Source organism: Anser brachyrhynchus, assembly GCF_964034855.1.
Source record: "Anser brachyrhynchus genome assembly, chromosome: 5".
Taxonomy (NCBI): Eukaryota; Metazoa; Chordata; class Aves; order Anseriformes; family Anatidae; genus Anser; species Anser brachyrhynchus.
In genome coordinates, this window is record NC_137699.1 from 40,915,727 (window position 1) to 40,928,540 (window position 12,814).

General features: G+C 36.0%; 1 protein-coding gene across 19 annotated transcripts in view; it reads left to right on the top strand.

Moving 5' to 3' along the window:
- MIPOL1 (mirror-image polydactyly 1) overlaps window positions 1-12,814 on the top strand; it is a 192,985-nt gene that overhangs the window by 82,621 nt on the left and 97,550 nt on the right. For all 19 annotated transcript variants that reach the window (XM_080592925.1, XM_080592926.1, XM_080592935.1 and 16 more), the window contains one exon: window positions 10,375-10,482. In XM_080592925.1, the coding sequence (XP_080449051.1) occupies window positions 10,375-10,482 (108 nt within the window). The remainder of the gene's footprint in view (window positions 1-10,374; window positions 10,483-12,814) is intronic.

A 12,814-nucleotide genomic window follows, 5' to 3' on the forward strand; every position in this document is an offset into this window, starting at 1 on the left:
AATATAAAACAGAAATGTGTGGTTTTGTTTTAGTTTTGCAGAGCTCTTATTTACTTTCTTAAGCGTTTCTTTGTGGGGTATCATTGTCTTCTGTATCAGACATATGACGTGAGTCAATTTAAGCTTTTGCAAAGCTGGTTAAGCGCTTGATTTTTTGAGTATTTTTATTCCACTTTGCAATGCAGATAAGCAAATTTGAAAAGATGTCTGAAATATGAATTTTATAGATTTGCTATTACCTAGATTTCAGCATTGGTGAGAAACTGATTTCACAATGAAATATGAAGATTTATAATGTTACTTCATTTTGACACCTGTTTGCAGGCTGTTATAATGCTAATATTAATATTGCTTTCAGGTACTTGTGATCTTTACTGTTGAGGTTTCCTGAAACAGCTCATTGGTTCCTTGGAGAAAAGAGTAACTACTTCTGACTTTAAGTCATTTATTCAAAAACTATTTCTTGTCCCTGGCATATCTGCAGAGTTCTGTGCTGTCACCTACCTAGTTAGCTGTTTTAGTTTGTCATAATCTCTAGCTTAAAGCAGCTTTTATTGTACAGTAAAGAAATTTTGGGAGAACACATTACATGCAACAGAAAATCTGAAGAACTGCCACTTAAGCAACTGATGGCTCAATTAAGAGTACAGTATTTAGCAGGACAAACAGATACTGTGTACTGTGATGAAAACCTGCAGTCCCATGATTACAGTATCTGAATAAAGAGATTAAAAAAAACGTGGCTTCCATGCAGTGGTCCATGATACTATTTTCTGAAATAATGTGATGATATTTAAAAATGGACCAGGAGTATTCCTGTCCTTTTATGTTGTAAATGCCAACTTAAGGTTTAGACAATAGTCTTGTTTGCATATGGATTTTAACAAAATCCATTGAAGATTATTTGAAAACCACCTCATTAGAATGACAGATTGTTTACCAAATCTTGTTTTCTTGTCAACTAATAATGGTTATGTTCAATTAAACAAGGTTACACTTTCTAAAAACATGCCTCTGTCAGCAGTTGTATATGCTTTGCATATATCTGAGAATCGGATTTCGAATTTCTAGAACTAGGTGGAGGATCAGGCTGAACACCCGTTTCTAAAATTTCTCTTTTCATATATCTTTGGTAGCTGACGTTGCTGAAAACTTAGGTGTATCAGTCAACACTGCCTGCCTCCACTCTACTATGTATATTTTTGAGTACTATCACTACGGGGATGCGGGAAAGGTTTTAAACAAAAGCAGTTATCAGCTATGTGTCAGATGTTTGACAAGCTGTCTCTTGGCCACGGACCATCTGGTTGTAATGGAACTGGCTATGCTGAGAAGCCAGCAAAACACGTGGCCACAGGACGCAATAGCTCGGTGTCATTTGGTCAAGTCAGCAAAGCAAAGGATTTAGGTGTAGTAATGCCACTTCTGACATGATCTTGTAAGCTTCTTAAACTTCCTATGTTAATTCTTCATCCCATAAAACAAGTCCTATTTATTAATTTCAGTAAAGTGATGGAAAAACTGATTAGTCAGTGTTCATCAGGTGTTACAACATCTCCGAGCACTCATATAATTAAACAAGAAGAATTATTGAGAAAATTTGCATAATAATGAGAGTATTTATGGGAATTGGATGAATCAAAAAGTAGATAAAAATGAGACAGTGCAGTGGAATAGACCTCACACACGCCAAGATGAGAATTGAGAATTGGAGTGTGTGAACATTCTGCAGTGCAAAAGAAAGGAGGAAAGATGCTGGATTCAAAGGAGGGAGAGACTAAAGAAAAATTGGAGGGGAATGACTTGTGTTTCCTTCTTCAATAACAAAGCAGGAGAAATAGAACAAAAAAATAAAATAGCTAGTAAAAAAAAGTTCATGGTTTTTCAAAATTCATGTTCCTTTCTTTTATTATATTTCCATTTTAGAAAGAATGTGTATAGGATCTACAAATCTGTAGGAGAATAATGTTATTTTTTGAGCCCATGTGATGAAGATGTGGCTGGCTACTGTGGAATTTCTCCCTATGTAACTGAAGACAGAAAATCAACAGTATATTAGATTATCTGCATTTACTGAGTATTGTGACTGCAGTGGCCCATTTCATAACATTACAGCTCATTGTGCTAACAAATCACACAGAGGTTAGCACTGTCTTTCAAAACAGTGTGTGAACAAGTATGTGGGAGTTGTTGTGACTTGGAAAGTGCTGAGACCTTTAGTAAAGAAGATCAGTATGGTATTTCAATATTCAGCTGCTCTGACTGGCTTCGGTGGGACACTTCTTGTAGGGCTATTTAATACGCAATCAGGTTGTGTTTTGTTTTTTTTAATCACGTTTCACTGTGGGAATTAAAAAGGATAAAATAGCAAGAAAAATATTAAATATATATTAAATATATAAACTCCTACATGATTGTGCATCCACGTTTTAAAATTTTATTCATATCTAACCAGTGTATCTTTCTGTTTAGTCAGTACCATTGTTTATCATAACACAGTTGCTTTACACTAGTTGACATGGCTGCCGGACAGTCCAAACTCTGATGAAGCCAGCCTTCCTGACCTTCAAGCCACATATCATGATCCTGCTTGGCCTCAGAACACTTAAGAAAAGCATCAGGAGCTGTGGAGGGGCTCAGTTTTGCCTAAACATGCATGTCTAATGACATTTCAGGCAGTGTTCTGGCTTCTAGGCCTCCAGTGGTTTTCCCATAGGCCTAGCTTCTTATGTCTGCCAGGCCTGTGCAGGTGCTTCTGATAACCTAAGGTTTCCCACATAATGTTAGCCACCAATTTTTAGGTAACTGAATCAAGCATGGGATGAAATAAGTTCTTATCAGGAACATTGATGCAGAGGGATACAGCGAACTGTGAAGGCAACCGAATTATGTGGCTTCAGCAACTCTACTGTTGTTTCCTCCTGTAGGTGATGAGTCAGTCACAACCCCTCTTCAGCAGAGCCAGGCTAGCTCAGTGGCACAGCCAGCACAGGAACCCTGCTTGAATGACTGGTGAATTACACAGAGCTGAAGAGCATCAGGTTTTCCTTTTTCATCTAGCACGTTTTCTATTATGAGTGTCATTGATTAGGAAAGCCTGAGTGCACTGAGCTCTTCAAGAAGTAGATCAAACTTGTCTTGATATTTGAAATGTCATTGCTGAAAGAACAATAGGAAATGTAAAAATATAATGAGAACGAAGCTGTGTGGAGGAGTATCATAGGGCTAGCCAGTGCTGTTGAATAGCTGCACGTTACAATTAATATAAAATGAAGAGTAAAAACAGTTTGAATTTTCTGAATGTCTGTCTGGGCACTTACAGTTCCTTTAACTGTTCAAATGAAAATGACAGCTTGTTTTGCTGCATTTTCAGGTGTTCAGAAATAGAAAGGAAGAGGAATGGTAGGAGGAAACCAAGTCGTGTGTACAGAATGTTATCTGCCTTAATGCTGCAGGTTCCAACTGGCTCATAATGACAGAGAAGACCAAAATGTTTCATTTGTATTTTAATGCGTTTCTTTTGATGGCTTCTGATGGGACAAGACACCATTGCACTACTGCAGAAAGAGGTGTTTGCATATAAGTGTTTCTCTTACTAATGTAATATAATTTGTTTTAAGATGCATATGTTTCTGAGGCCTAAGCTCTACAAAAACACCTTTCTTTCTTGAAATCCTAGTAGTTCTAAGCTGCTGGGCATTGTATAAATAATCATTTAAACACATTTGTTGATGGTTTGCCAGAACTTTGAAGGAAAGTATTTTCTTTCAGAGGTTTGAAAGCCTTAATTCAAAATTATAATTTAATGGAAAAATTGTTCTAGTGATTATTATGTAGAAACTCCTTTATTTCTTTATTTCTCTTTAACTGATTATTTTAGAAGAAAAAGGATAAAATCTATTTGTATAAATATAAGTGCTTCCAAACATCTGCAGTTCAAAGTACATAATTCACAGTGACACCAAAGGTTGGCTTGTGTTTTGACTGGATCACTTTGGTATTATTTTTGTCTGCAAAGGAAAGAGTTGTGTAGCATCCAAGTGGCGCAAGATGTTTGTCTCTCCAGAAATCGTGATGAATTTGGGACAAGGGGCAGACTGTTCAAAAAAATAAAATACTTGGGGGAGAGGGAGAGAAGGGTTGTCAAACTGAGAACACTTGCATTTTGTTGGGCATCCTTGAGCTGGGAGCTACTTTAAAGTGTGGATCATTATACATGAAATAGGAAAAGGAGAACAGAATAATAAACTAAAAGTACAATCAGTTGAGCCCTGTATGTTCAGTTAATGTTATTTATTGTACTCATGGTACCACAGATGACAGCTTAAAATAACAGGTGAAAAAGTAGACAGGATTCTTCTTTCCTTTTTTTTTTATGTGTTTGATATGTAGGTTAATTATTTGTACTTCATTTTTTCATAGCAGTGGATGTTCACTAACTAATCTCAAAATGTATCTGATATATCACTTCCAAAAGTATGCTGTGTAGTAGGATGTTGGTATCCCAGGAGCTCAGCTTTTACTGGTAGCTGTGCATTTTCCATCAAGATAGTGTGTGTCATTTACTTTGTTGGAAAGCGTTTTGTTGAAAATACACGAAGGGAAAAATGCAATTTGGAAAACAGTTCATCTGTTATTTAAATGAACTCCTGCTTTACTATAATTTAGAGGACAGAAACCACTTTCCTAAGTTATTTAGTAGGAATTAGGTTGGTTTTATTTCTCACTACTTCACTAATTGAGATCCCTATTTAGGACAATCTTCATGCATAAATGTCCACAGAATGTAATGGATTACTCACAGCTTAAAGTGAAGACTTTTGTATGCACTAAAGTAATAATGCACCAGCTGACCCATGGTAGTTGACTTTACACTCACTTTTGATTTTTGTATTACTTGAATAAAGATGTTACCTTTAGTTCAATGAGAGAGTAAAACTATTTGTGGGAAGCTGTACTAGATCTATTATTAAACTACAGAAAGTACTTAAGACTGACTGGATTGGATCAGATCAGACCAAAGATCCACCCAGCTCACCACCATGACCCCATTCTCAGACAACAATCCGGACTTCAGGAAGAGTACAAGAATAGAACAAGCTTATTGCAGTACTTCCATCTTATACGATCCCTTTTTTCAGCCATCTTATCAGTGGAGTCATGTGTGTTTATACCAGTGCTGATTCATAAGTTTATTGGCATTGCAGATTTTGACAAGGATGATAGATAATTTTTTATGAAGATATTTTTTATTATCTTTTGGTTTTCTAATCGAATTAGTGTATACAAATGTAATTCAGAATTCAGGAAAGAATTCTGCAAAATTTGGCCTCATATTAGTCCGAGTAAATTTGTTTCATTAGACTTTGACCCTCAAATCTGCATTAACTGAAACTGTATTAACTTTTTTTTTCCTAACATATAAATTACATAAGTTGATTCTTTTATTTTGCTAGCATATTGCTGTAACCTCAGAAGGGGCTAATTCTAATTCCTTTTAATGGAGACTAAGGAAAATATTGTATGTTATACAGTAATATTAAAAGCAAGCGTAGAAGTAACAGGATTAAATAGCCACCAAGACTGTATTTGTAGTAAGTTGGTAATATAGTTCTCTGTTATATTCAACTTATTCTGCACTTAACCAGCCATTTCATTGATTTCTCAGCCAATGGGTGGTACAGTACACTTTCTCTTAGTCAAATCTGCACTGAAACACAAAATGAGCAACCCACCCAATATAACTGAGATGAGAGCCAGGGTCACAAATGTAGCAAAACACTTAAGCCTATTTCAAAGCATGTGAACAGCCTGATTGACCTGAGTAACTCAGAGTTAAATATGCTTCTACATGAGGTCTGTAGGGATAGGTGTTATCTTCACATAAATAAACTGGCAAGTGACCAAATTGTTGTGGGGACAGGGGGGTTCTCTGCTCAATGTTAACACTTTTCCCTATTCCATCTTTTTCGTATTAATGTTCTCTCTCCAATTGCTTGTGGATTTGTCTTTATTGTTGTATAATCTCTTTACATTTTAATATTAGAACACGTCACCGAAGAATCCCATTAAGTAATGACCAAAAATTACTCATCTATCTGTGTAGACATGGCAGGCACCGTAACACCATGTTAATATGTTGTAGATAAAAGTCAAAGAAGAAAATTCTGATAAGCTGACAGCATGTTTAAGATGATTTGTTTATACAAGTGCTAAAGTTGTGTTTGATATGTTAATGCAACCTCATTTTCTAGTAAAGGCCAAACACTATTAAGTGGTTATCTGCATTGATTTTTCTATCTTCCATCTTTGCTCCTTTTGTGTACCTGGAGCTAGGACCATCTTTTAACAGTCTCTTCCTGTGTGAGCCTCCAGGACTTTATTCTGTGGTATTCTGCTGGTCCAGGTCCACTTCTTGATCTCTCCATCAGCATCCCCATTAGTTGGTGCTCGTTTTTGCTGTTTGCCTGCATTTTTCCCCCATGGTGATCTCAGGTCTCCCACCAACACTGAAAGAAGTCAGCACCTGCTGAGGGTCAAACTGGTGCCTGTCTTGAACATCCAGGTTCTGCCAAATCATATCAGCTGATGTGTTTTGTTTTGTTTTTAAAAAAAGGGTTGTCTAATGGTTTAAATTAGAAGGTGGTGAGAACAGGTGTTCTTTCTGTCTATCCTTTCTTTTCTGAGTCTTTTTTTTTTTTGGTATGTCACATGCTTTGCTTTTCATTTAGTGTCTAGCTGCATGTGATATATCCTGTGCTGGGTATTGGGGTATTTGTCTGGAAAGACATGGTGTATTTAAAAGGGAGAAACTAGTTTGTACAGTGAAAATATGGTTAAAGAGAAGATTGAGTGCCTGTTGCTGGGAAGGGATGACATTCTAGTGAAATCTGTGCAGACGGGCACTGATGATTGCTCAAGGAACACCTGGAGTATAACAGGTTCACTGCCTGGTAAGTATCTTATCAGAATAAGGCTAGCTTAGGTGGGAGACTTTTAGAGGGAAAGTGTATATTCAGAGAGGGGAATAAACATTAGGATTTGAAAGAAGAGAGAGGACTTCTTTTTTTTCTTCTTTTCTTTTTCTTCCTTTTTTTTTTTTTCCCCATCAGGATTGCCTCTCTGGCTGCAGAGCTCTGAACACAGGTGTGTGTGATGAGGCTGATTCTTGGTGAGTTGTTTGTGTGAAAACTTCAAAAATCACATGCTGCCATTTCCAAGGCTTTAATATCCTTTTCTTGGCAAAGTCTTCAGTGTTCGGATCAAGGCATATTCTTGACATCAATCTAAGCTGTTTTCATATTCCTTGCAGTACTTAAAGTATCTGAGATAGAGTAGCAGTTTTCTCAATTACTGTCTGGTCTTTCATAAGTGTGTGATTACACCTCAGATCACAATGTCTAGGCAACCTGTGTTGCACAAAATATTTTGTTTCTAACTTTAAGAGGATTCTATTTGAATGTTCTGCAAGTACAAATTTTTGCAGGTTTGGGATGACTGGTTAGATATTCTTATTTATAATATTTAAAATGAAACACTTCCTTTAGCTTTCAGCTTTCTTAAAAGGATACATCTGACATTTCCTTTTTGCTAGTACTGAATTGGACGATGGCTTCTCTTCACTGTGCTCCAAAAAGTATTTTTATGTATGTTTTTAGAAGGAAATCCACTTTCTTACTTGCAGCTGTTGGCATTTTAAAGCCCTGGAGTGAACCAATAAAAACACATGTTCTTCTAAAGAACATCTATTTTTATTGGACCTTACTAACAACCAATGACACAGAATTCAAAAAATGTTGGCTGAAATGAAGAGAAGGACTGCATTGTTTAAAATTCTATTTTTAAAACTTTTCTTTACAGCAAGATTACACAGAAATATCATATGCTCTTGTTCTTGTGAAAGAGCCCTTGTTTTTAGAATGCTATTTTTAATGGTTAAAAATTAGTTCAGGTATAAAAGTACTGTAAATTGTAAAACGTTAGTAAGTAGTAACACAATATTGCTGTTTAAGAGTATTATTTAATACTTTCACTAGCAGGATGTTTAAAGATTTTGCTTCCAAGACAGCTAGGAATAAATACATCTGGATTCATAATTCATTTGCGATATCTTCTGTAAATCCATTGTTTCCAACACTTATATGCAAAGGCCGAATGAGATCACCACTTCTTTCAATGATACCCTCAAAATGGTTTCAAGCAGTATACAAATTGAGTATACCCATTTTTTTCATATATCAACATTCTTATTCAGAATGAAGTTAAAGGTGAATTATGATATGCTACCAAGGTTGATGTAGTGTGCAAAGGCTGAGTTGATAGGGATGCACATCTGTTTTATGTTACTTCTGCTGCATCTTTATGCTGCTGCATGGTACGAGGATCCCCCTGTGCTGTTTATTTCACTGTTCTGACTTCACAGGAGTGAAATGGAGAGCAGGGTAAGATTGTGCCCATACTCTTAGTTGTTCTACCAGCCCTACACATCAAGATCTTTTTTCTGTCATGTCCTGTAGCTAGGCTTTGCTCTTAGCATATTTTAACTTTTTTTTTTTTTGTAAAAGAGAATAGTATGAATATAAATTCTTGTTATAAAGGTAGGTTGAGATTTTGGCATTCTATAAAATATTTTCTACAAGAAACCTGTGATACTGCCAAATTGGGAATTACAGAGCAGTGTTTTAAAGAAGAGCATTGGCAAAGCAGAAAGGTGAGTGGCCTGCTGATATTACATAGCAACAGGAGTGTCATGAATAATGTCTGAAGAAGTAGATTGATTTTATTTACTTAATGATGTTTAGATCCTGTATGCTAGAGAAAAAAAATCTAGAGGGGAAAAAAAAGCATAATTTGGGTTTAGTTTTTAGTAATTTTCCTAGGACCTTGTTTTTCATGCCTGCAGAAACACAATTTTTATGCTGTTCATTGCAGAATTACAGCTGTGATTTATGCTTTTTTGTTAGATAGACATTAAGTACCTCGAATTTATAAAAATATTTGCAGTCAAATGTATCTTAACATTTTTATCTGGATTTCCTTATTTTGTAAGTGTCTTTTTCTCATTTTATTGCTATAAAAATGAAACTGCATTAAGGAACTTTATAACTCTCATTGAGAGAATGCACTACTCCAGGGGGATTTGTTACCTTTAAAATAATTTTTGTTTAGAGTTAACATCAGCTATGTTTCCTTGTCCCGAGTACAAAATTGTGTTGGAATATGTTGCATGCACTTGTTAGTAAGCTCTGTTCTGTGCTGTCCAGAGTCACCAAGGTAGCAAAAGAGACTGATATATTCAAGTCTTTTATTTGAGTCAACAGCGCTCATGTGGGCATATATCATAATTCTCATTCCTTTCTTACTAGTGTTTTCAGAAGATATTTATTAAAATATTCATTATCAATGAATTTTCTTCTGTCCCAGATAGGTTTACTAGATTAGTTTTTTGGTGGTAATATCCAAACTACTTCCTTGCAATATATTGTTTTAAAATATTCCTGTTAATGTTGTATTTTTGCCTAGAGCTGTCCAACAGCTGCTTCTCTGTCTTCCTGGTCCTTCATCCTTTGGGGTTTTGTTTGTTTGTGTTTATAAAACTTTTTTTTTCATAAAGCAATGCAGTGTCTCCTGCTAATTACTAATTACTCCTTTAAACCAAAGTAACTGTGCAAAGTCTCTTATGGTTACTGTAAAAAACAGTGAAATATAATTTAGTTCACGATTTGCTGACCTTTAAAATAGGTGCTCAGCTGACCACAGTAAGTATATCTGTGTATGCACACAGTAGCAAATGTTAATTTTTTCATTCTTTGTCATTAAATTAAATATTTAATCAAAAAAATCTTAAAATTTCTTTTGTTTCAACATGTGTTGTGTACTTGGAAATTAGAATAATCTCAGCGTAAAAAAAAATACAAGTATAAAAATTACACACATATTTTCTTATAAAAGGCTGGTTGGGAGGAGGGTGTTTAATTTGCTTGCTTTTCTAAAAGTACGTATTGCTTCCTTGATAATCACTTACTCAATACATAAAAGCCAAAATACGGTATTATATTGGCATAACTAGGAGCAGAATTTAATCCCCATACCTTTGCAATTTTTTAAGACTTCTTAAAACATTATGCAAAATGTCTTTATCTAATACTAAACTTTGCTTTTTTTGACATACAGTTGGACTAGGAGGAAACTGAATAATGCTGCACATTTTAAAAATGTAGCTCTAGTGCTGTTTTGGGATTGTAACATGCTTTTGTCTGATGCTTTCTCTACTGCAGAAATGGTGATGGGGTTATTTACGTTAATTCATTTGGCTTGTTAAAAAAAAAATATGCCCACACTCCTCTACTTAATGGGATTCTTCCCTCGTTGCAGTGCAAACGGCTAGAGCAGGAGCTTCATCATCTGAAAGAGCAGAACCAGACTTTAGCAAACAACACGAGACATCTGACTGCTGAAAACAATCAAGAACGTGCTCTGAAGGTAAATCTCCATTTCTTCTTGCAGGCAAATTAAGGTTGTAAGCCCCTGGTGCCAGCTTTCTGGGCTGCATATATCAGTTGTGTACATTTCGGCAGAAGTGAGCTATGGTGTTTGCCAACAACCCCTTCTTTAAACACAGATACAGCATCCTTCTGTTATGGTTTTATTTTATCTTGTGTAAGAAAAAAAAAAAAGGAAAGAAAAAAATAACATATACTCAAAATCATTGGGCTGATAATTAACACTAGATTCTTGGAGTCTGTCCTTGCACTACATTTTATAATGAAGAAAACTGCAACTATTTGCTTCACGGTACCTTTGCAAAACTAATATTTTAAAGCATGGCTATTTGATCTGCTCCCAGCAGTGTGTACTATATTAATAACATTGTTGACCTATACTACTAGTGACCACATAGTTGATACTACTATTTGCAAAAGGGTAGCTAGTTGGAATTGGGAGGAGGAATAATAAGTCTTGTCAATAAGAATAAAAATGAGCAGAGAGGCGGGAGAGGGTCAGAGAAAGGACAGTGTAAAGTGACAGGTTATTGCTGCCTTGAGAAAGGGAAATTGTAACGTCAGAGGAATTGATAGCTACATAACCAGCAGTCTCAGTGCTAGCCAGACTAAGAGAAAATGCCAGGTAAGATGTGCAAGTATCATGCACGCCTATTAAACCACTATATTCTTAAAAATCTCTTTTACGGATAGTGGAGAGACAATGTAAAGGCAGAAGTTGCTTTGTTGTTACTGTGTTGTCATTTTAAAACTGTTTGATGTAGGCAGTAAGATCCAAGCATATCTCATTTATACGCAGATTTTCCTCTGCCTCCTTCTTCCTTTTTTTTTTTTTTTTTAATGTTGGGAAAACATTGTTATTCATGCAACAACTCAACCAATGCAAGATATAGGAATTAAGGTAAATCTGTGTGTAGTTTGACATTTCTCAGTTAAAAAAAAAAAAGAAAAAAGAAAAAATAGTATGATGAATAAACAGAGAGGCTGCATGACATAAAAATGCTGTATGTTCTGTGGGCTTATAATTGCCATCAGAATCCATGGTGAATATTACAAAATCAGGTGAGTAATATTGAAAGCAATCTATTCTCAGATAACAAGCAATAGAGATCATAAATGTTCAGAGCTGTTTCTAACTGTAATAATAGTATTGTTTTGAATCTGGTATCACTAAAAGTTCATGCCTGCCAAGCATGCTACTTACAGTAAATAATATTGTTTTTCATTAATCGCATGCTGACTTGTTTTTCTGGTGTCATTGAAAATGTTATGCCCAGACTCTTTCCTTCAGAAAATATCAATGCTTTATTGAGAGTACACTTTTACATTTAATATTGTCTGACATAATGCTTACAGAATAATTGTATTTTCAGAGCAAGAAGTGACTTAATAGTTGAGAGTGTTACTAGGATTTCATCCTAAGCCTGATATTGCTCTCCCAGCACCTAATCTTTAAAGAATTTAATTTCTGGCTCTCACAGGCATTTTTTGATTTTTTTCAAAGTTAAAGGTTAATTGGTCGTAGTCTTTTAGAGATGAGAGTTGGGGGAGGAAAAAAAAAAAAGGAATGCTTTTAAATTTCTGGTAAAGTTCTACTTTATTAATGTTGTACCTCTCTAAAGTTTGTCTCAGTTCATATTACTGTTGTCTACAGTGAGGGCAGGGCCATCTGAGTACTTTTTAAAAGGCTTGGTTAAGTTGAATTCTTGACCTTGAAAACTGTGAAATGCCCGTGTGAAATACTGGCAATAATAGGCAGCATTGATATGCAGCATATCAACACTCATCCTGACCTAAGCAGTTATCTAAATGAAAAGCTTCTCATCCATTTTTAGTGCAGCTATAGCCTGGAAAATACAGACTGGCTGGTAGGGATGAAAGTCAGGTCAGCGCTTCTTCAGCCGTGGGTTGGACCGGCACTCTGGGCCTGGATGGTGTTTGGTCCTGGTGCTGTTGGCAGCAGAGCTCCCCTCAGGAGCCTCCTGCCAGGTGGTGCAACATGGGCTCTGGGTACACACCTCCCCTGGAGAATCCTGCTCTCCTCAGCTGCCTCGTCCTTCCTTCTGTACTTGCTCAGTAGCTGGTGGGGGTGCTATGCACAGGTTGTGTGTACAGACCTGAGCACTCCTCTTGGCGGCTGCTGCTGCTGCCAATCATCCTCTGGGTTGTCTGACCATTTTCAGAGAAATATAACAGGCTGTTTGTCTCTGTGGTGCAGGGTTAAATATCAGCACAATTATTTTTATTTTCACCATGATCTAAACAACTGACTGCTTTAACCATCTCCACATGCAAGTGAGAAACTGTGCTAT